Source organism: Anopheles gambiae, chromosome 2, assembly GCF_943734735.2.
Source record: "Anopheles gambiae chromosome 2, idAnoGambNW_F1_1, whole genome shotgun sequence".
Lineage (NCBI taxonomy): Eukaryota > Metazoa > Arthropoda > Insecta > Diptera > Culicidae > Anopheles > Anopheles gambiae.
Window position 1 is genome coordinate 24260286 of NC_064601.1, and position 24928 is coordinate 24285213.

The following is a 24928-nucleotide window of genomic DNA, read 5'->3' on the forward strand; positions in this document are numbered from 1 at the left end:
GTCGGGTTTATGACGGTTTTATAACACGCGCTGTACCATAAACTCAATTTAAGTTACATTAATGGGCAGAAAGCTCTTTTCAATGCAGCGAAGCAGCTTCCGCGTAAGCCGTCGTTCGACAAAGTAACCATTATAGTCCTCTGCACCGGTGGCAGAACAATGAACGATTGATTTACACACGTGTGCTGACCATCGTCCATCACAGCATGATTGTTTAATTCCTCTCACTGCACTTTCACTCTCTCTCTCTTTCGTGTCTATTCAGACAACAATGTATGCAAATGCGTTGAAAAACCACATCAATTCGTGCCGAAAGCAATTCAAAGTATTCAGCATGAATAGAGATTCCTAGCACCGAGAAACGATCCCACACGCCCATCCCCCGGGTGGCCAAACACAAACAAACGTTGAGGGTGTGAAACTTTACCCTACCTGGCTTCCACCGTATCGTGCCAAACCTTCCCCATCACCCAAAAGAGCCAGTCTGATTTTTATCTTAATTGCTAATCGCTGTGAACCCATCATCACATTACGGTGCCGGAATCATGGAGGCGAAATAATAAAATGTGAATAAAATAAAACGCTTACTCACGCACTCGCAGCAGCGTATGCCGTATGCGGGCCGGCACATAGACACCCGACAGTCTTGCCTTGGACGAGCAAAAGGGGAGCAGCACACAGTGAAATCGACTTTCCGTGCCAAGAGCTCGTTACCACGCACCGAACGGAGCGATCCCTGCTAGATCTGTTCCTAAAAATTGACTCCCTGCTTATAAGTCCCATCACAACCTTCTCCTTTCCTTCAAATGAATGGAACGGGGAGGCGAAACACGGCGGGGCAAAGGAGCAATAGAAAGGCGGAAAAAAGGTAGCAGCTGTCACTCGGATTTCAGCGCTTAATTTTACGCTTGTGCTATAATTCAAATCTACACCTGGTTCCCTTGGGTGCTGCAGACGGAGCAGACTGTGGGAATGATTGAGCCTGACGGGCAGGAAAAAAAACAACAAATATCTAAGACAGAAACGGAGCAACAAAAAAGTTCCTCTGTCACGAACAAGGTCACCGTCAAATACTTTCCTCTGCTTCAGGCGCTCTTCCGTGTGGTGTACGGCGACATCCCCAGGGGAATGTCGGGAAATTGCTGTCTTTTCACCTTGACGTAGTTAAATGGCGGAGCACCTCGCCGAGCGCTCCGGTTTGCGAACGTAAAGCTTATTTTCACACAGGCTCGATTTCACACAAAAGTAGCACCGTGGCCAGAAGAATGGTGTGCCAAAAAAACAGCCAACCACTGACAGGAGCCATACCGGTTTGGGGGTTTGAGGGGGTCGAAATAAACGACTCGCCCGCACGGAAAGCCCATAAAAATTACAATTATTTGTTGTTTCATCATGAAAGTCGCATTTCATCCGGCTTTTCCCCCCAGCTCGTCAGCCATTCGGATATTCAACAGCGGTGTAGTGGTGAGACCGTCCACTTGAGGGGCAAGCGTGATTGGAATAAATGCTGTGCAGCTGTGTGCAGATGTGCAGGGAACAAACAGTGTCGCTTACACACGCCAAAGCCGGCTAAAAGCCATTCATTAAACGTGTCTGGCGAGGCGTAAAATAAAAGCCTCCAGTAATGCAACCTGCCACTGAAAACTGCTCTTCGTTTTCTTTTATGTGCAACTGAATGTGAACTTGCTGTTTTTGTTGCTTTGGGTTTGTTCCCGCAGCTTAGGCGAGCTTTAAAAAAGGGACACGGGTCCAATTGAACCGCACGAACGAAGACGATGAAGGGTCAAACTGTCGGATGATTATCGCTCCCCCCCCCCCCACACTCGCTTGCACACTCGTTTGAACTCGGTACGTGCCGCCATAATCTGTCATCATGTGGCTTCACCACCATCCCGAACCCCCAGAGCTTTGCAGTTAGGGGCTAACTTATGCAGCACAATGCCGCGAGCATTTTCCAACCCCCTATTGCCCCGCATCCGGTCAGTGGAAATTCCAATTTATTTTCACCTTATTTATCTTCGACGCTGCAACGTTTTTTTAACCACCGTTCAGCCTGTTTGTGTGTGTGTTGACGATCCTTTTCTAGTTGTCCACCACCCTGTGGAGGACTATGCTCATGCCCTCACGCCCATCCGACCGGTGGTGGTGTACGACGCGAACGACCTGCGTGAGAAGTAGTTTTTTTTTTGTATGTATGTGTTTGGTTTTCCCGGCGTCACGTTCACCGACGGGAACGGGTTGAAGATCGAATCGGCCTGTTCGTGTGTGTGTGTGTGTGTGTGCTTCTTTGTGTGCGCGAGGTAAGGGGAAAAATTTCGACCTATACTTTGGCGTTTTACCGCTCCCAACCCGTCGGCCCCCGGCGCCAGGGAATGTCTCCGTGCGGGTTCGTGTGACCAGAGCCCATTCCGGGTGCAGGATTGCGAGCAGTACACCCTTGGGAATGGAATCTCATTTATCACGAATGCCTTTCCGCACCTTCCGCACACGAACTGACCCCCGGTGCCACTCCGGTCACTGGGGAGCAAAAATAATGAAAGGGTTTTATCAACGTAGCTAGTTCCCTCGCTGTGTGTGTGTGTGTGTGTGTGTGTGTGTGTGTGTGTGTATGTGCGTGGTACGGTCTGATTATGTGATAAATGCACGGTTTTGTTCCGATCCCGGGACTCCTTCGGCAAGGCGCAAGGGGTTTTGGGTTCGGGTCATCTTCCACCCGGGGCAGGACGAAAATTGCTGCCCAGGCCGGTAGCATTTGCATATGCAGATTAATACGGAACGCCATACCTGCAGTCAATGATGCTTGCGGGCGCTGCACGGATCCCCCCGGGGGAGCACCTTGTTAGGCACGCCGGGGGCTGATTTGTACTTGTGGCCGTGTGTCTTCAAAACTTTCCGACAGTGTGCCCGCACTGGTACAGTCCGATAGCTCTGACAGTCGCCGTCACTGTACTCACTCACGCTTTTACGAAGAAGGGGAACAAAACACAACGAAAAAACAACTGCTAGCTAAACATTTAAATTCTGACATTTTTTTTTGCGCACGCAACACGCAACGACACGGTATCGGGCACGCGGAACCGTTCGAGGCCGTTTGTCAAGTGCCCTAGGACGCGGCACTCTTCCGGACCCGACCGAAGGTATGATTTTAACGAGCGAGTGGTTTTTGCATTGCACAGGACGGAGTAACAAGCGCACGAACGGGCAGATCACGCGTAGCTGGACGCGTTAGAAGCTTAATGGTTGCTTGGCACACTCCCGGTTGGCGTTGCAACGGCAATCACTTTAAACAGCGTCTTGTTTGTTTCGTGTGCGATAATGGATGGGAAATGTATCGTCATGACTCTATTTGGTATCAAGCGGTCTACAGCGGTCGAGCGGTGCATTAATGCTACACGCTTACAATGTTTGCTTTTTCGTGGAGACATGGTCCGTTCGTTTAATAGCAAATCTTTTCTCGACTTTTCCACGCCGAAAAACCTTCCTTTCATCAAAATGAGCGAAAAAGTTACAAAAGCTTTCACAGAAATGAGCAGCAACAGTAGCAATCGGTGGTTCTAAAAGCACTGACATACAAAGGCCAAAATGAAGTCTTCCCCGGAACACGTCAAGTTATAACACGAAAAAACAGTCCCATCGTTGATTGCTCTCGTTGGAAGCGCGATGACGACAGTCTTGTAATCTTGCAACTTGTAATTGCCACGTGCTCTATCAAGGAGATTGCACGTTGACTATTACACAAAAATGAGCAGGACATTCATTTTCAGCACACAACCAATATGCAACGTCGCCGGCCGTCCAGCGAACGTCCACTGTCCGGCGTTCAAGGGCGATGATGAGATTGTTTCGCGGAACTACCGGAACATAAGGTTAGTTCTGGGAATTTGGCGAGTTATTTTAGATTCCAAAAATAGGTGGAATAGGGGTGTTTTTTTTGTACCACGGGTATGTTGGTTGCCATGAAAATAGTTGATGAAGTTTGTGGGCGGTAATTGACACGGCTAGATTGCAGTGCAGATTCGCTGTGATCAGATGGAGTGCAGTTCACTAAACAAAAGTTTTATCTGATGCATAGTGCATGAGAAATCAGTGAAATGTTTGAATAATTGACCACTAATATTTGACAACAGTAATTTGAACTTTTTTCCCCATTAAAACAACGCTTCGGAGGTTTGACATGGGACAACTTTTTAGACATTACTTACACAGTACATGCAGAATAATTTGGCTGGTTGCCACCTGCCCGACGCCATTGTTTGCGGTGCAGATGTACGTTCCGCCCTTGTGCCGGTCCATGTTTTCGATGACGTACACGGGATTAGTGAACTGTTCCTCGCCTACGGTGGTGTCAGATTTATGGGCCAGATCGGCAAATAAAAGAGAGAGAAGCACACGCAACGATAAGATTTTCTCGCCGTCTCTGGAAAGGTCAAAAGGGTTCAGGACAAACATAAACCACCAGCAGCCTTACCGTTCGGCAACAGATTGTTTTTCCGGGTCCAGGTGATGTTGGGCATCGGGTTGCCGGTGGCGGAGCACTCCAGCCGTACCGGGGAACCCTTCCGGACCTGCAGATGTCCCCCGGATGTGACGTGCGTAATTTTCGGTGGAACTGAAATACACAAACATAGAGCACAACAAAACAAGGTTAGGAAACATTCAAATGTCCATTGTAATAGTAACAGGAATGATATCTGAATAAACTCTGTTACGCTTTAACAGACGCATCCCTCCGATGCCGTTCCACTGGCCAGGCTGAAAGTTTTCATGGCAAACGTTTTTAATCTTTTGATCAAAAACGCAATCCTTCCCCATTACCGTTCGATGGTTCCGGGTGCCTAGACATCCGGAATGCTTACCCTTCCACCCGGCCGCCCTCATACACCACACCCGGTAGCCACGAAAGTGGAAATCAATTAAAGTGTAATTAAATTAAGAGTTGAATAAATTTGCTTCCTGCCCCTTGTTCGAGCCTCCTCTACCCATGCGGGGCCTTCGATCCTGGGGGTGAGGCAGGGGGGATTGGGTGGAAAACATTTACACCATTCGGAAAAGTCGGCCATCCATCGGTCGGAACCGACCGGCGAAAGTCAAAAAGCGCGTAATTTCCTTCCCATCGACCGGACGACTTTTCATTTCCTGCCGGTTCGCCATGCCGCTCGAGTTGAGTTTTCAAGTAATTAATTTCAAATTAAAGAGTGTTTGGGTTTTGCCCCGGCTGCTCGGCGTGGTCTATCTGCCGGCGATGGTGGCTGGGTGGTGTAGGCTGGGAGAATGCTGAAAGGCTGAAAAACAACACACCAACACCAGCCAACATCGTGCGGGGAAAGCTTTCAAAGGCTTTGTCGAACATATTCCAGCTGCGTGGTGTCGGGTTTGGTTTGGCGTTCGTGCGCCGCATTGGCCGTTTGTAGTAGTTCGTTTTGTGACTTTGGTTCGCGGCCTTCGCCAGTGGCAATCGCCGGTTCGGCCAACTATTCTGAAACGTGCGAGGGGGTTTTCCCCGTTGGCCAACTGTTTCCTGTTTGCCCGCTGCCAAATGTAGCGCTCCAGTGTCAGTGCAATTCGTTCTATTAATAACCTTTTGTTTCGTAATTCATTCGCACTGTTGGTTGTAATGTTTGGCGCACCGAAGGAAGGGCTGCAGACCTGGACAGTGTGTTGCTCCCTTCCCAGCCCCGATCGGTTTCTTTCTACGCCATGGTTGGGCTGGCATCTTTGGCGGTGAAGCGTGTGCCAGAGACATAATTTGTTTTCAGCTTTACCGAGCGAACATTTCACGAGCCTGGCACAGTTTTAAAATAAAATGTAACGAGCAACATTTACAAACGCGAATTGGGGTGTGTGTGTGCGCTCGTGTTTATTTCCAAGAGCGGCGCCAAGCAGCGTTACGATGTTGGTAAAGAATAAACAGGATCGTTGATTTTATTTGTCCTGCAACCAGCTTCCAAGTGAGGTAACAATATGACGATGATGGTGCCTCCATTGCTCGCTGCTTTATGTATTGCAATGTGTGTGTGCGTGTGTGTGTGCGAAGTGAATGTGTTGCTTTCTTTTGTTTCCGGTTCTACCGCCGTTCTTGATATTAATGTAACACCTAGCAGGTCGACATGGTCGTGTTTTTATCGGTACATTTAATGAAGAAACCGTGCCAAAATGCGGGACTGCCGGTGATAAAAGGTGCAAAAGAGCAGCGTACTGGCGTGACAGACTGTGTCAGAGTTTTGGCATTCGGGAGGGAAGGGGGAAACTTTATGGATCATTTTCCAAACGCGCAGGGTTTGAGGTTTTCTTGCGTTAATGGAGCTGTTGCTGAAAAACCACAGAAATGCATGATACCGGTATTTCATCGCAATGGCGATGGCGAGATTCCAATGTTGGAAAATGTATGCTCTCATACGTTTTGTTGTGTAGCTTAGTATAAATTACTTCAGTATGGTGTTAGCTTTCTTTTTCTACTAAGATGCTTCTGTGAATTCATCTATTGCGGAATATGTTATCCATCCTAATCAAATCAAATATGGGGTTATTATTTGCTATTTTCTGGTGCAAGGAATTTTGTTGCTGGTGGCATCTTACTAACTTGATGACACGTTCTGAGTTACAATTTTGATGTTAATCTATCGTAGTTTAAACAATATTCAATAATTATTGAAATTACATCCGCAATTAAGGGGCTGTCAGTGTGTTCCGACTCTTCAATGTACCATTTTGAATCAACGTGAAGCTTAGGAAGAATCTTCTTACATAGACATTTTCTTGCCAAATCCTTTAAACAATGATCCGTATCTGATCTTAAAGATAGCTTCATAAGAGAATGTGCTCGAGTGAAATGTTTGACGTAAGCCACTGATATTCTTTAAAAAGTACTAAGATTTACTGTAGATTAGCCTTAGAATTCGAGTGAACCATCGAGATCCTAATTTATATGAGGATTGGATTAAACCAAGATGGTCTGTGTTAATTATTATTAATGACCGATTCGCTCGCGAGGTGTTGTTCCCAGTAATTATCGATAGAGGGCGACACGGCCCTCGTTTAGTGTGGTCAACGTTCAACACTGATCGGGCCGAGTATTCCCGAACGCTTACGATCGGAGCTGCAGGAGAGAACAAAGTTCATTCTTTCTCCTAACCCCGAGACAAGCGAAGGATTTTTAGCTTCGCAAATACAAATATCGATGCTTAAAAACGCTTGATTTGATAAAAACAATTTACTTGGGCTGAAAGAAAGAATCCTGTTGCAGTGTGCAACAGTCTGGATATGGTGGTTGGTCCATAATCAATGGCCGGACACTCCTGTACAAAGTCAATACCACGTAAAATGCTTGCTGAACAATGGTGTAAGGTTTATACTCTGCATTTCCATTAGTAAATTGATTGAGTTCAATAAAAACCGAGATATCATCTTTGTGGGTTTACTCATTTGCCTCCCGTTTGCACGAGCTGTGTCTCCCTGCTGTGGAGCGTAAAATATTCAATAACAATCATACGTTCCATCACTCTCCAGGTGCCTTTGTTGCTGATAATCATAAATAGATAATGACGTTTTAATGCAACTAAAAGTACAGTAACTCCAAAGCAAACACACAGCTTACCACCGTGTGTACATTCCATCTACCTAGCCAGGCTGTAATATTACCCCGAGGGTCAACCACACTGTATCACTTGTTCGTCCCACAAGCCGCACAAAACATATTTTGTTGATTTTTCATTGACTCCCCAAACGCTTACGCAAACCGATCCGAGCGGGTGTGAGGAACTGTGTGGCCATGTGGTGGTGGGAAATTTATATCCATTACATGACTTTAGTGCCACCTCATTGCTCCCTGCATTTCCTCTCTCTTTGGTTCAGCTGCTGGGGCGGTCTGCGTTAGACAGCGACCGCACGATTGTAGATAATTTATACGGCTTTCTCCCCCTTGTTACATCCCACCCGGGCCCGAAATGTCCGTCCCTGGTTGAGAAAAAAAAACACACACACACACGGGCAGGAGCTGTGACTGCAATGCAACAAATATTTCATGCCACTGCCGATCCGATAATAATGATCCAAAATCGGGTGCGGGATTGGAACGGCACGTACTGGAACCCGTGCGGGATTAAAGCGTTACAGCGTTACGAAGTAGCTTTTATTGGTTGGGTTTGCGGGCGCTCTCCTTTAACTGTGCTCGACCCGCGCGGTTGAATATGCAGAACAAATAACGAGCGCTTCTCCAACCGCAACTGATAACGAGATAATCAAAGAACAGGAGCGCTGAGCTTCCACCCCCCAATTCCCCTATTTTCATGGGTCAGTAAAGCGGTGGTAAAGGTGCGAACGTCCACCCGCCAACCGGCCGCTGGGCCGAAACCGATAAAGAAGGGCCGAAAAATTCCAACTTTACGATGAATTGACGGAATTCTCCGAAGCGTTTGCACCTCTCCCTTTCTCTCTCACACACCCGGTTGATTGGACCTGAAGTACCGGTTCGTGAAATTTTGGACGGATCGTTAGCGTCCAGCAAACCGATGGCACGAAACCCGCGCGGGATGAATCGTTCCGTTTTTGGAAATGTTTTATTTATTAGCTTCCCCGGTATGGTGATTTATTGGCAGCGAGGAGTTTGGGATTAGTTTTGCAGTCACATAAATCTCGTTCCCCCAGAGCCTCGGGGGCTGATCATGATTTTCTTTGCACCGGTTGCCGGGCTATCCGGCTCTCCTATCACGGGCCCCCCCCGCTGCCAGCCAAAGCCTGCCCCGAGCCAGGTAAGGGTGGGTGTATTTATGTGTCCACGGTGCCTGCACGGTCCCTGCTCCTCCGCATCGAGAGGGACACTGTGTACCGTGCAGGAGATTGGTACGGCAAAGCATGCAGAGCATAAACATTGCCCACACAAACGGACTGGCTCACCCGTCGGTAGGGCGGTTGAGATTGCTTTCTCCTAACCGTTGCTATCAAGAAACCACCCCCCCCCCCTCTCAACCGGTTAGGGATGAGATTTTTCTTCATATGCTTCGATACGTTTCATTACTTGCTTTGCTGTCCCTTCCCGTATTGCTTGCCTGTAGCCTCCTTTGCCGTACCGTACCGTTCCCAGCTGACTGTTGCTGCTTGGGTGAGTGGTATTTTATTGGAAAATTAAGAGTCCTTTTTCTTGCCCGTTCCCTCGCCTAACAGGTAGTACCTTGTTTATTATTGATTAGAATGGCATCTATAAACCTGGGGGAGATGGCAGTGCAGTTTAGCGACCAGTGGTGGCTTTATTGGCTGATTGGGTGTCCCTAATGTGAGCCAATAAAACTCACCGCGTGCTCTAGGCGCACCCTATGCAGTGTTCTGGTGGAGTGGGTGAGCTTGCTGGAGAGATTGTTTTAGCCGCACCGACCGGACCGGAACCAGTTGCCCCGTCCGGATACGGGGGGAAAAATATGGCCCAACACATTAATCTTTAACAACTCTCCTCCAGAACGAACAACTCGGTTTCTCGGGATGGTGGTGGTGTACGATTGACGATAAAATTGATTCACCTCCCGTCCCTTTTACATGTGTGTTGTAAAGTGCCCGTGCCCAAAGTTCCGTTGATTGCAATAAAAATCATGGCCACAGAAACAAACGGCCTCGAGCGAAAAACATATGTTTCCCTACCTTCCTCCGCCGTGCAGGCGGCAATGAATGTGTGTGAGCAAATTTAATCTCCATTATCGTTAGGGGAAGGCGGGAAACTGATCCACCCTATCGGGGTGGCAAATATTTGCCTTCGGTGTCCACTATTGCATTGCTAATGCTTTTCAAACTTTTCAAACGCTTTGTTTCATTTGCTACAGCTTTTGCCCCCTTGGTCTGTGTGACAGACGGTACTGCTGCTATCTTTTTTTTTAACGCAAACATTTGCATTCGCATGAAAGCGGCCAGTTATATCTGCAATTAGTTTATCAAAATGTAAATTTTTATGCTCTTGCACTGGTTTCACTCGGTGGCACAAACTCAAATAGAGAAGGAAAAAAGACAGCTTAAATTGCTGCAAGGTTTATGCGGCAGCCGTAAGAATGGTGCGGGCGCATATTTTTGTGCCGCACTGAGCGCGCCACGGAAGTGAACAATCGGAGCGTGAACAACGATGGCACGATGTGTCACATGTGAACCTCCCAACGGGGAACCGGCTGCGGCCCGAACATTCCCGGAGCGGGAGGATGTCCCCATTTTTTTTTTTTATTGTTGGTTTCGTTTTCTGCTCTATCTTCCTCTCATTTCCCTTTTGCTTGTTTTGTTAAGTCCTGTTTCTATTGTTGAGCGCGAGTTTTATCCCCTTCCCAGTGCGCTGAGCGAGTGGAGTGACAGCGCTGCTCCCGGTTTTCCGACCATTTCGAGCGATTGACTTTCCGGCTGGCGGCACGTTTCGAATTTTCGGTGCAGGTCCTAACCGTGCACCGGTTGGCTGCATAAAATCCGGCACGGGAGCTTGCACGGGATCAGGGAATGGATTTGAACTTTTAATTCGTTCGTTTTTGTGTGTGTCTGTGTGCTTGGGATGGTATCCCGTGTTCCCGTGTCGCTTGATTTGGAGCCTCTTGCGGCGTCGGACATTCGTATGGCGCAGCTGACCATCTGACTCTCCTTGCTTGCTTGCCCTGGTAGTTAGTGGGGCGCTGACAAATGCAAACGAGCTGAAGTTGAAGCTGGCAGTGACAATTGCACTGCATTTGGGTGCTTTTTTTGTTCCTTTTCTCGCTCTTGAAATGTGCGAAGAACGAAACCTAGGCGCAAGGGCTTCCGGAGTGCCCCGGGGCCCGAATGCATGCGGAGGGGTTTGTTCGCAATGAGTCTAAATTTTCCCATTGTTTCCACCCCGCTGTTCGTATGTGTGTGATCCGTGTTTTGTGTTGCCTGTTGCGTTGTGTGTGTGTGTGTGTGTGTGTGTTTTTTTTTTGTACAATGCTCCTTTCCGCCTGGTGAGTGACCATTATTTGCTCCCGCCATTGGGGAAAAGCATACAGATTGGACTAGCGCGGTAGGACCGCTACCACCTGACTATTCTTTTAGAGAAGACGGGTAGCAAAAAAAAAGCACGACAAAAAAACGCTGGTCGTTTATTTCCGACTTTTCCGAGGACATTTGTTTTGCACGATTCGCTCAGGCGCGAGGCGGGCGGGCTGGCAGAGTGGGGGAGAAATATGAATAGCGGAACATCGGTGGAAAGCGCTGCAACTGTCACGGTCTCGGCAATCGAGCGTATGAACGGAGATGCAATTTTCTGCTTCCCTCTCAAGCACCCGCCGTTCCCCAGGAGAGTGGCCAGCCGATTTCCGGTGCAGATACAATTTTTCGTACCATTCGTCGCGCGCTACCGGGGATCAGTTGATTTGACACGAATTGGGCAATGTGATTGTGTGTGCGATAGCTGAGGGCGTGTGAGAGTTTTTTTCCTGCTTTCCAGCTGGTGTATTTAGTTTATTCTGTGGCCTCGGTGAAAATCGATTGCGAGTGTGGATTAGATGTCGAAGCAATTTATTGTTTTAGTGCGGATGTGTCCCTGTTTTGGGATGGGATGGAAATGCGTTAGACATTGGTTTGAAGGGCGAATATCTAGGAGGTGTTATCGATCCTGCGACACACTGGATTTGAGCTACATCGATACTGAAATAGTCACTGGCAAAATGTCATTTTAATATATTTTCTTTTTCAGGATATTCTTTAAGTAAGCTTATTTTGATAACATCATAAAAAATAAACAAATTGAAATTTTATATTGTGACGGCAATCTACGGTGTGCTGGCCATGTTTTACGCATGGAAACGGACGACCAAGACCTCGAAGTCTTTTTAGGCTGTCCACTAGGACAGAGAAGACCCAAACTGAGGTGTTAAGATTCTGCTTCGCTGTTTAAATATCAATTTTGTTTAAAATTACAATTTGAACAAAATGAAACGATTTGTCAAAATATGATACAATTTTACACCACTATAATGTTTTTGAATAACTACTCAAAGTGAATAACTCAAAATAACTTTGTGAATAACTCAATAACTACTAGATCCTCAGAGTACCTTGGCAGAAGGTAATAATTCTTGTCTTATTTGAAGAGTTTCAACCTTCCCCAGTCTTGCTCACGCTAAACCAATTTTTGCTTCGCCATAACTTTGGTAATAACTCTATTTCATTTCCCTCCATCAACTGCTGCTTTGCATCGTGATACACACCCACACACACTGACTGAAAGCCTTCGTTCCCGCTGTCAGTTAAACACAATCTCCAAAATGACAGTAAGCCGACCAAAGAAAGTTGCTGCTAATTACTTTTATCAGATTTTACTTAACCCCACGGCGCTGCTGCTGGATGGGGCTAGGAGAGGTGGCTCGATCCCTGATGGCACAATTATTCGCCTCAATGAACTGTACTGCGAATTTCCGCACAAAACTGTGAGGGAGGTTTCGCATCTTTATTGCCCAAACTCCCTTTTTCCCTCCGCCCGGCAGCGACGCATGTGACACGTCACGTAGTTGGATTGTTCTGGGGCGGAAATAAATTCCACTTTTATCCATTTCCAACTATCCCGCAGCGATCTGGGACCATCCTCCCTACTTTTCCTGCCCACATTTCCCTTCCTCCAACTGCTCTCTCGTACAGCCACATTTCACGGCCATCTCAGCCATACAGAATCGTAATCGTGCAAACGTAGATATACACACAGATACACACACGTACAGCGTACGACACTTGTGTTCTGAAAAGTTTATTATTTCCGGCATCAACCCCATCGAGCATAGTTTCGGCACGCGTGAAAAAAAAAACTGCAAGCAGCAACAGAATACGTACGGGAACACACATTTCCTACCACCTCAGTACCGGCTCTCCCACAGGATGGAGAAACTAACACACTCAAACACACAACTAAAACGCGTTCCGCAAATCCCAAAGGAACTGTTGTCACGTTGGTGCTGGGCAAAAAGCCTCAGCCAAGGGAGTTTCGGCTCAAGCTGAGCAAAAAGCACATAAAGCATCGCCGCGTTACAGCGCAGAAAGTTTCCATCCCACCTCGCTGCCAACCCCCCGGAACCGGTGCGGGTGGGGCAAATTCCGTTGCGAAGGCATTCCCGGGCTTGTTTTGGCACGGCACGGCTCAGCTGAAATCGCAAAATGTCGTCCGCTTTTCCGTTCTCAACAACACTACTGCCACGCTTTCCACCGTGCCACGGGCGGCAGTGCGGCATAAGTCATTCCGGTTGACTCGTGGGATCGCCGAGGGGAGAGCCACTCACTGCCACCGCCAACCAACCAATCTTCCCCGTGAAGAATTCCCCGCCACAACAGAGACGCACTGTGGCTTCCTGTACCTTCTCCACCAATTGCCACACCGTGTGTGCTTTTCCGAAGCATAAAAGAACTGAAAATAAAATAAACCCCCCGCGCATGTGGGTGCGCCGATATGGGTGCGCTTCTGCTGGGATGATATAGGCGACCCGTATGTGTATTGGCCCTTTTGCACCACCAAAAAAGTCCTTAAACCGCTCATCCACTTGCCTGGCCCGAACAGCAGCAAGCAGGGGGAGGGAGCACGGAACTGAGTAGTCAAACTTTTCCGTCCCACACGTCCCACAGTACGTCCGTACGTGTGTGTGTGTGTGTGTGTGTGAGCGAGTGTCCTCTCCGTCGCTTCCTGAGCCGGCGGAAATCTACTCTCGTGTGGAAGTTCATTTTCCTGCTGACTTCCGTTCTCTCCGTGGCCCAATCGACCACTTTCACCTCTTGGGTGCGGGCTGCGAGGAGAGTCCGAATGGTAGCGCATTGCGGAAAACGGCTTCTTGCGACGGTAATGGGGACGGGCGGTTATGTGCTGGGTGCGAAAATGCGGTCAGCAGTGTGAGCAAAGCGAACGTGCACACATACATGCGTCAAGTACGTCGCCAAGTTAGTGTGTCGCAGGGAAGGTGAACGGAGAAAAACAAAATTATTGCCGAAAAAAAGAAAACAAACTCTGATACGAAAAGAAAAAAAAAAAACGATGTGACAACGGACTGTCAAAGGAAGGGAGGAAACACCTCAACCCACGTCGGTCGGGCAAGGCGCAGGCGGGAAGCGAAATTTCGTCTCATTTCCCGCCCCACTTCCGGGCGGTTTTGTCGTCTTACTGTTGACCGACGGGGGGATTTTGTTACGATTGGGAAATAAATGGATGCTTGGTGGGTGGCAAAAAACATAAAAGCATTGACCCCGGTTTCTTAAAGCGCATCAAAGTTCACTGGAAAGATTTAATCCATGACATTGACGCTGTGACGTACTCAAATTTAAGCCCTCGTCAATACATTTTGAAGCAGGTGCAGTCACGGGCCAGAGCTTTGCCTAATTGAACCGTATTAGCGGGTTAATTAATGCCAACCAGGCATAACCGTTTGGGCATCATTTTCCCGGACATACACAACGCTCACGCTGGTCAAACATGCTCGCAGCAGCCATAAAAGCGATCCGTTTTCCGATCGCCGTGTGGCAGAAGCATCATCAGCATCATCGCTCGATTTCAATCGAAACTGCTCAGCCGGCCAAATTTGGCTCATTCTAGGAGTTGTGATACCCACGACCTGTCACGGGTGGACAGCAAGGGTGGGTGTATTGCAGCACTCGGTACTCGGATCGGAGCTGCCCGCTTTTGAGCTGACTTTGGACGAATGGCTGACTAATGATGCAGCGTTTTCATAGAAACGGCAATGCGGAAGGCTTTGAACGGGTGCATTGATTTGACTCTTTAGCAAAACTCCAATTGCTGCGAGATTTGACTTCGTTATGAAAGGTACGCCTGTGTCGGTTGCTAGTAGTTGATCCGTGCACGTTTTGCTAGGGCTACGTTGCCGCACGGGGTGGGATCGATCGGTGATTTCGTATTGAAATGGATAACTTTTTTTTTTCTTTTTAATTGAATACTGCTAAAAATCAATTCTCTAGAAATTTGCCTCTTAACATCAGCATCATACAAGCTGTTGCCTGTTTGATTTGTGGCGCTAAAACAAATCCCAAAATGGTTACCCACTATAGTTGAGCTTTTCTTTGTATATGTGTGTGTATGTCTGTGTATGTGTGCTCATATTTGTTGCCGTGCAATGTATGAACGTAATTTCATCAATGAAGCCACTGCAGTCGTTCGCTAATTGATAGAAAAATAACGATGCAAATGATGAATGGTACTAGAATGATTTGCCCACAGTCGATAACGGATGCAATGGTTTGCACTGAGGAGGAATTGCATGGAAGTAATTGAGATTTTCATATCGTTGGTTCGATCAATAACAGTAACGAGCAGTTGTGCAATTATGGCATCGTGAAGGTTAAGGTTACTACGAGCCGGTCTCGTAGTACAGTTGTCAACTCGTACGACTTAACAACATGCCCGTCATGGGTTCAAGCCCCAAATTAACCGTGCTGGCATTTGTAGAACTGACTATCCTGCTATGGGGGGTAACCCATAAGTCACTGAAAGCCATGCCCACAAGTGGTACAGGCAGGTCTTGACGGACGACGGTTGTTGAGCCAAAACAGAAGAAGAAGAAGAAGAAGAATAAGAAGAAGAAGAAGTAGTTAAAGTTAATTTACCTTCTCTAGTCCATTAATTAGCAAAGCAAATCGATCAAATTTCTATGATCGGTGCAATTCAAACTGTCTGTGGATTGAACTAATCGGATTTTGAATTACGCCTGAAAGTATGCTTTGATAAAAGCAGCGTTTCAAGGCGAGTAACTCAAATGCAGAGAACACCCTTCAACCCTAAGGCGGATGCTTTTCCCGCAACATCCTTGAAGTTTCCAATCCCACCAACTGTTTCCAGGAAATTGTAAATCCCCCTGTGCCGATGCCCACCATAGCCCCCTCGCTGCTTTACGCGCGGAATCAACCCAAACGGAACTCGACCAATAAATCCTGACACAGGATGGTTCCGCTCGGGGCCCCTGTTTGTGGAGTGTGCGGAAGGGGGAAAGTTTTTTCATTGTTACATCCCACATTCTACCCTTCGATCTACTCCTCTTCCTCCCTCCCCACTACCCCTCGTTCACTGGAGATATCCCCCTTTACCCTGGAGCTAAAGTTGTTCCACCACGTGACACCTTCTAAGCGTTCACTTTGCCAAATGAAATCACTCAAAAAGATTTAATAACCTACGATTGTGCCGGTACGTGCGGTGAAAGTTGAAAGGTTGTCTCCGGATTTTTCTGATCTTGACAGTTTTCTTCCTTTTTTTTCTTTTTGCTTTTCATGGCCATACCGCTGCCGCCGTCGTTTTGTGTGTCCTTCTTCTCGCTTCACATTCCTTTTCCGATTACCAACGCTCGGAGAAAAGCATACCCGGGTCGATAAAGGACTCAAAATTTGCTCCTTCCCCCCTTCGGCAGCAAGCGGGAACAGCAACCGCTGGTGGCAAAGATAAGGATGTGCACACGAGGGAGAAAATCGGTGACGCCGGCGAACAGGAAAAACCCGCCATAAATCAGCATGCGAGACAGCGAGTTTCTTTGCGAAAAGATTTTGTACCATCCTCCCTCCTCCCGATCCACCGCAATGGGTACACGGCGGTGTGCTTAGCGGTCGTATGGGGATGCTTCAAAATGGTACAGTAACGGTGTTGGGGCACGATTGGTGGATCGAACGCGAGCGCGAAGGATCTGCTTGGTGCTGGATTGGAAAATGGGAAACAGTTTTGCCCTTCGGGCACGAAAACGATCGATGATTCATCACGAGGGCTGTGCCATGTCGGGGCTTCGGTAGGAAGAAAGTTTGTTGGGCCAAAGCGAACAAGTGCTACTGACACGCAGGCAATGATAATAATGGGCGTATCGTGCGGTAGAAGGACGCAGAGAAGTTAAGCGGAATGGATGGGTGTGCGAGAGATGATGTGTTGTAAAGATGATCGGAAGAGCTTATCGGCGATTTGTTCAAACAACTCACAAAAGAGCAGCAACTTTTTCATCCAACTGTTACGCTGGGTGTGTGTGGCGGCAAAGAGCGGCAAAAGCTGTTGTAGCAGGCTGATAATCGCCGATAGGAATGGGCGGTAGATTTGATATCGTGCGGAACGTGTCCGTGAAAGTGGAAACATTTTGTTAACATGGTGCAAGGGGGTGACTATGATAAAAAGTCACAGTTTGAAGCATAGCATCGCTAAAGAAAAACAATTACTGCTGCAAGTACGGTTTATCCGCCAATGGTCTTACTAAGCGCCTGAAGGTATGCAATACAATACAGTATGTGATTTTTAGTGTAATTTGTATCCCAAATAAATCAATCATTTGATTTCCAACGGCAAAACAGTTAATTAAAATTCACATGAATGCTTAGCATACCAATGTGGTGAAAATACCAAGAATTCCAGTTGACAGTGCTGTCGTTCATGGAACAGAATTCATGGCAAAGTGGTTGCAATCACATTACAAATCCTAATCGATTGACAAACCCATCTTCTCCTTGTTGAGTGGTACCACCAAACAAAAGCACTCGTCAGACTTCCCTGTAAAAGACTTGATTAACGTGAACCACCGCTTCATTGGCCGCACTTGAGAGAAAGGCTTATAGACTAAGCTCCAAAGCTGAAACTTCCCCCCCCCCCCCGAGCGGCATTCATCGATGCGAAATAGTCCTGCTGTTACTTACCGAGAATTTCCACACTGTGCGTAATTTCCCGTGGATCCAGCATCGCTATCTGGCAGATGTAGTCGCCTGCATCCTGCGGCACCGCGTCACGTATCTGCAGCGAGTAGCCGTTGACCAGCCGCACGCGCGGATCGGGAGTGACTTTGACCGAGCCGGCGGTCAGGATCGCGATGCCTCGCTTCCAGGCCAGCACGTACGTACCTGCAAGAGCGTGGGGAAAAGGGGTGAAAGCGTGAGTAAACGGAAATTTGATTAGCGTACTTTAGTGCGTTTGGGTCACTGGAAACGTGATCTATTGCAGGTGACCGATGATACATGTGATGAGTTCCGTTGTTTAGTATAGCCTAGCCCCCAAAAATCTCAGCTACAGCACACTGCACGAACACCATTAACCGGGTCGGCCTACGCGGCCTACCCATTCATTCCGCTCCAGTTCTTCGAAGCGTTATCGAAGGACGGCAATAAAGTGTAAGTTTTTATGAGTTCTTGTTAGCAATAAAACTGATAGCACGCACCCAAAACCATTCGCCCCACGGCAAACGGTGCTCGGCACGGAGAAGACGGTCGCCTTGTTTCGATTATTGTTCGTGGGTCCTCTGTGATGATTATTTTCCTTCCTGATTGTTACAGCCCTCCCAGGCACACTGCTCGGATTTCCGTCCCGATCGGACGGTGATCTAATGCTAGCGAAACAACGGCGACTACGCATCGGACATTGAGATCACGTTGGTTGGCCCGTACCCGCGTACCAAAACATCAAACGGTATCGGCCACGCGCCGGACAGGGCCGCTTGCGAAAACCCGTAAATCCCATGACGCGAAAAACGAACCTAATTAAAATTAATGAAGTCTTTCGCTATAAAATTACATGCAAAATTGATCCGAAAACCCAAAGTGTCGACGTCTTGTGTTAGTGGAGGGGGTGGGTGGGATGTGGAGGAGGCCTTTTTCTTTTTCTCCCGCGCCGGCTAGCGCTTGTTCCATCGGGTCGTTAAATGAATGTCCGTACCGGGGACGGACAAAAACTGGAAGATCCAAAGTGGCAAAAAAGGGAAAACTGGACCCAACTGGTCGATGAAATGTTATTGCCGGCGGGTACTAGAACACACCAATGTTCGAGTTGTTTGTTAAACGGGCATACCGAGCTTGAGGGGCATACAGAGGAGAGTTGCAGCGATGGTTCATTATTGTAGCCAGCTCGTTGAGAGTGTTCTAGCAGCTGACGATGTTTTGGAATAGGTAATTTCGTCGGTTCGCGTTTCTTCGGTGGGTCACCCACGGTCTATGTGATAGCTGGCCAGTACCGGGTGGTGGCCATACTGGGAGGAGCTTTCCCACTGCAAGTCACGCAACACCGCGGACCAATCACCCGCTAACTCGTCCGGCAGTTCGCGCGATAATCTAAATGTTTATTCAGTTGAGACAAATTTTATTTTATTGCTCCCCGCTTTTATGGGCAATCCGGCCTACCCGGTCGACCGACCGTTCGTGGGTGGCATTTGGGCTGATGGTGGTAGAACAGAAACCAAACAGAAGCAGAACTGATAGCGGAAAAGTGCTTTTTGGGAAAGTGCGCAACGAAATCGGGCGAGGTACGTAAATGCTGTCAAATAGCCGTGGAGGACGGTGTAGCTTATCGAAGCGGTTATGTGAGTTGAAGTTGGTTCGCGCTGTTAACCGGGTTAAGATGAATGGGTTTTGGGTGGGCTTTCGGGAAACCAAGTTTAGTCCAAAGACTTTAACGACTCATTAAACGGTGTCATAATGCTGTGTTTGTTTCGCTTGATAGTGTATATTTTGAAATGGAAGAAACGATACATCTTTTAGTACCATCTGGAAAGCCAAACATGTTTGATTCGAGTTTTCACAAATTAAAGTGTTGTTTGAGAGTTTTCAACATGATCTAATGCGCTTGGGAAATGTATTATATTTAGGACACTCACTACAAGTGGTCGAACTGAAGCTAGAAACGCAACTTTAGCTCCGAGATCATGCCCGAAGTCATCTGCACCTGTCCTTCCAATCAATCATCACACCGCATAACGCTCGCTCGTTTGTCATATCACCCAAAGCCGGCGAGTCTTTATTGTTGTCCGGGCCTTTGATTTCATCCCTGGTCGTAGCCTTTCATGCTGGCATATTGTCTGTGCATGTGAAGAAATCGATACGTGCCCACGTTACCACGTCCTTGTCCCTTCGAGATCCGGCGTGCATCAAACGAACGGCGGTCGGATGAGTTGCCGGCTCGGAAACAAATGTACACTCTCGGATGGACGCTGCCGTCCATCGTCTCTTGTTTTCCCACCGCTCTGTTCCCACTGGGCGATGGAATGGGCCATGGCTCGGTTGCGTACCGTTGCGCACCGTTGTTTTGCACGCCTGTCATTTTTGCGGTTCTTTCACATTTCGCCAAGCTTGTCAGCATCAGCCGAGCGGCGGGGAAAACGGACCTGACTTCCTCGCAAACTGCAAACGGCTGGCTATCATTTTCCGGTTTGCCTACCAGTGGCTTCAGCGTGCAGTCTTGCTGTGGCACCACCGTGCGTGTAAGACAGCCTCTCTAGCAGAGTAATGTGAGGTCATTCGGATTTTTTCAGCTGCCATTTCTCTTTACTGTTTCTCGCTTTCTCCATCACCATCCATTGCGGGAATGTGTGCATGGGAAAGCTTGCCGAACGTCCCGTAGCTGTCGTGTCCGTGGTAAGCGGTCGGTCGATACGACGCAATCAGATTGAAGAGACGTCGCACGTCCTGTTAGTATCCGACCCATTTGGAAGGTACCGTTGGGAACTACACCTGTGAATGTGAAGAAATGTGTGCTGCACCACGCAATGGAAATGGTACGGCGGCACTGGAATCGGCACTGGAGCGCCGACCAGACACTGCACCGCGTGTACAACACATCCAATAAGGGATCTGCTTTTGACACAATTCAAATTGCGTCTCAAGCTACCGTTCATCCGGGAAAGGGGAGTGCTATGGGGGAAGCGTCCATTCGGAGTTGGTCGCTGTAACCGGGTCCTCATGCGGCCCAAACTCTCGCTCGAGCTGCCCCAAACCGAATCGATAAAATTTCAAAGCTACATGTTCAGCCGTCAATCCAGCCCCCGTACGTTCGCATGTAGCTCATCGGCGTCATCGGCGTTATTGACGGTGCGGTTTGGCTGTGCCTGTCGTTGATTGATTGTCATAAATAATTGTACCACGAGCTAGGGGTTGCGCACGGTCGTCGTCGTAGTCGTTTTGACCGGCACCGGGCAGAATCGATAAAAAAGGTCATTCCAATTTCGCGCTGGCACGGTGCAGTGCCAGCAGGAGGGACAGTGTCCTTTTGAATTATGAACAGAGCGCACGGTATTGCCATTGACGTCAAGGTAACGGCAAGGTTGGCCAAGGATGAGCCCGGAGAGCGGCAAAGAACGTGGGTTTATTAAAAAGGGATTATTAAATTGGACTGATCGTGGATACGTTTGGAATGGACCTTTTCGATGCGTCAACTTGATGGTGGCCTGATGTGATGTGCGGATGCGATCCATCCTTGTCATTCTTGCAGCTACTGGATTGGACAGGAATTATTGAGGTTGATACATTTATTGCAAAATAATAATGTAGTAATGGACTTTCACTTTCGACCAATTCAGCACTCCCAAGAAGACATCGTATTGCAGTTCAACTAACTCCTTTCCAACCCAGCAAGTTATAGTGTCTATGACAGTTCGCCACACAGTTTTGTCGCACAATTGTTCTGCTGCCGATGGCTGCTTATAACCCATCATTACCATTTTCACTTCATCCCGTCCATGCTCGGTTGTTGCACCTTTTCACCGAAAGTGTGTCGATCTGGCTTGTGGCAACCACGCGTCCTGCACCCCCGCAGCGGGATATTGATTGAATTTGCAATCAAAATAAACTCGGCCACAGGGTCGGAAACACTCCCGCCCCGGGTTGGGCCGACCATTCGATTCCACGACAGTTATCGCCTTCTGTGTGCGCTCGATGTCCAACTGTCAAAGCAAATCGATTAATGTCGTTAGCAATAGGTCAGGATCAGGGCGCATCAGGATCGGCCGTTCGCTCGGACGGAAAGGGGGAGCGTTCGTGGAAGGCAACAGGAAGCGGTTCGCCTCGGGCTTTGCAATCGGATGTGTATCTTTCCGCTGGCCCGGCTGTGGCTTGGGCCGTGTTTGCCCGTTGCGGGGATTTGATGAATGGCCGCTGATTACTGGGCATGCGGATGGTTGAAGTGTCGACCGGCTCGGCTGACCTTTGGCTCACGCTGCCATTTATAAAGTGTGCATATCTCTCTCTCTCTTTCTCTCTCTCTCTCTCTCTCTCTCTCTCGCTCTCACTGTATCATTCGCTTTCTCTATCTCGCTCGGCACACAGGTGTAACCATGTATCGGTAATGCAGAACATACCGTGAGTTCTTGGTACGGCCCCGGTTCATACATCACCTGTAGAGCACTGATTTATTCTCGTCTAATAAGTCGGGGACGCTGCTCGAGTTGCAAACGAAAACAAGCAGGGCAAATTAATATTATTATACGGCCATGGTACGCCTGTTGGTGGTGGTGGTCGATGATAATAGATGGGCTCGGAGGTTAGATAGGTTAGCAAGCTCAACATTGTTGTATTGTAATTTTGCTCAAACATAACACACACGGTGGGGGACGTTCGCGAACCAGAATGTTACAAATAGAACGACGAGAATGGTTTGCCATAGTCACAGTGACTAATGAATATCTTTCAGTGAAAAAAAAGGTGCGGTAAGCTTCAAAACGATATCATTCAGGTCGAGAAAAAGTTTACGGCTGTAGCGTTATTCATTTAATGTTCATTAGATGCAATTCTATCATGTATTAATATATACTATTCTCATGTTATTTAGGTAGAGATAACGAAAGATTGGCAAATTTCCAATCGCCAAAATTAAAATGAACGCTGCAACTGATCCCTCACACAAAAAGCACGAACATTCCGCCGCTGATCAATATGTTGCGGTGCTGCCAACATATTGTTTCGCCTAAAAAAAAAGCCAAACCCCGTCCTTACTTATTGATCGCGAATGGCGCTTTCTATTTTGTTACGCTTGATCGCAAACAAATTTTCACTTCCCGCTTTTCCACCGGTTCAGCGCGTTACAGCAAAACATTCCACCATCGAACCGCTGGCCTGTATCGTACCGTAGCTCTTTATTTTGCTTGTTTTGCCCAATGGTCAACCGGGCACAACAAGCGCACAACGGTGTATTGTTGCATATTAGCGTTGTGTGCGAGGGAAAATTTATTGCCTCCAGACACCAGCACAAACAGCGGATTCGATCGATTTCACTGGTTGGCACCGTTGCTTTGGTTTGCGCTGGTCAATGAATAATTTTTCCCCCCGCCTATCCTGTTTTCCTTTGAGTCTAAAGCTACGGCAGCAGTAGCTTGTACGGGTGAGGCCGCTTGTTGCAGGAGAGCGCCGTTTTTAGTTGGGGTAGAACGCGGCAGCGGACTGAATGTTTTGTACAACACCGCACAAAAGGAAAAACAAATATCTCCACCTCATCAATGTTGCAGCAGACTCCCGCACTGTCCCGCCGCCTTCCGTCACCGTCATCCTTCGTCACCAGTCAGAAGCCAACGACAGCTATGAATTCAAAAATATGACAAATTTCACCATCCCACCCACCGGGCACGGACGACAAACCGCACAAACCGGGGCCTGGTCGGTCCTTTCCGCCAGTTGAAACCAAACAAAATCAAACGAAACCATTCTTCCACGGCTTGAGGCCGCTGGAACAGGGAGGTGAAGGTTGGTCGTGGTTTCGAATTCCACCGTCGCTATAAATTTGCCATCCATAACGATGACATTAAATATTGATCGGTTCCCGCAGGATCCCGCCCGCGGTGCTGGGCGAGGTTTTGGATTTGTGTGTCGAGGTGCTGTGGCTTTTTCACCCGGACCGTGGACATTTCTCACGCTCACACCGCACGGGAACGGGACGCGCGTCTTCAACGTCCCCGGAACGTCCCAGATAACTGAGAAGAGTTGTAATTTATTTTCCATTTAACTGCACCATAAACAGTTCAATGGCATGGCGCTGTTTGCTGGGGCAAAGGGGTTTAAAGTTATAATGCTCAAACAATGCAGCGGTGGGGTTCGGGGTTTGGAGCCTCTCGACCCGATTGCCCGATTGATTTACTGCCCCAGCAATTGCTTTGTTTTATTGACAGTCGTCGGGTTGAGCTGTGTTTGCTTTTGTGACTGCTGTGGGGCAGACCAATTTTGGCAGACCGGTTTTTTGTGCGGCTTTAAAGCTAGCACAATGAGCTGTGAGCTTTGAGCTGCTGAAAGGCGAAACTGTGGCATAGGGATGGGTTTCGGTTTCTCAATTTGCCCAGCCCCATTCGTCGATTAATAAACAACGCTTCAGCCAACCAGGTTACGGCATTTCTTTGCTGTGCTTTCGAGCAATTTGCTTTGCTTTTTTGCGTAAAACCTGAATGAGCCCCGTAAAAGAAGTGAATTCTTGGTCCAAAAAATGGCTAAATAACCTGTTTGAGGGCGAACAGAAAGGGATCAAAAGATATCCTTGCCAAAAAATGGTTTAAACCCACTCTTTGTTTCAGTCCAGCCGCACACAAAAACGCAAAAACAAAAGCCAACCCCGAAGAATGAATGCCTTTGGAGTGGAAATCCCCTTTACAAATACAGCCCCTTTTCGGGCTTGGATCGCAAGAAAAATATGTTTCATAATGTAATAAAACCTCTAGCACGGACAGTCCGCGTACCCTCCGCTTTCTGCCAGCCCGTTTTGCTCCGTTTGATCATGTTTGAGAGATTGCGATTTTGTGTGTGTCTGGATTGTGCTCACCTTGCTTTAATGTACCGCACGTAGCATCAACGCACTACCAGCACCAACAAAAAAAAGGATTTCCCCCTTCCCAATCTCCCTTGGGATGGTTGTCCCTTATCCTCCAGAGCGAATGTGCGCCTACGAGAACAAACGGCACAGCAGGAGCAACACACAAAAAAGAGGGATAAATCAATTTGTGTTTTATTTGGCTCAATTCTAAGCCTCACAGCATACCCTTGGCTTGGCGTACCCCGCATATGGGTTCGCTTGACCACTGCAGGTCTCATAAAACCCTACGTGAACGCGCTGGGCAGCATAGCCCGTGGAAGAGTTCTGGTACAAATTAGGCGGTTTGGAAGGACGAAGGTAGGGCCTCAGCCCTCAATAAGCTGTTTGGTGGTTGATCGGTTTTTTTTCTTTCGCAGTGGTTCTTTTCCGCCCTCTCGAACACGAAAAGGATGGGCCAACCGAGCACTC

At 48.0% G+C, this 24928-nt stretch overlaps 1 protein-coding gene across 5 annotated transcripts in view; it reads right to left on the minus strand.

Annotated features, from left to right (window-relative positions):
- The window catches only part of LOC1273332 (hemicentin-1), a 96679-nt gene that overhangs the window by 12191 nt on the left and 59560 nt on the right, over nt 1–24928 (minus strand). For all 5 annotated transcript variants that reach the window (XM_061643728.1, XM_061643726.1, XM_061643729.1 and 2 more), the window contains exons 4-6: nt 17611–17811; nt 4469–4609; nt 4203–4334 (exon numbers count right to left, since the gene is read on the minus strand). In XM_061643728.1, the coding sequence (XP_061499712.1) occupies nt 4203–4334; nt 4469–4609; nt 17611–17811 (474 nt within the window). The remainder of the gene's footprint in view (nt 1–4202; nt 4335–4468; nt 4610–17610; nt 17812–24928) is intronic.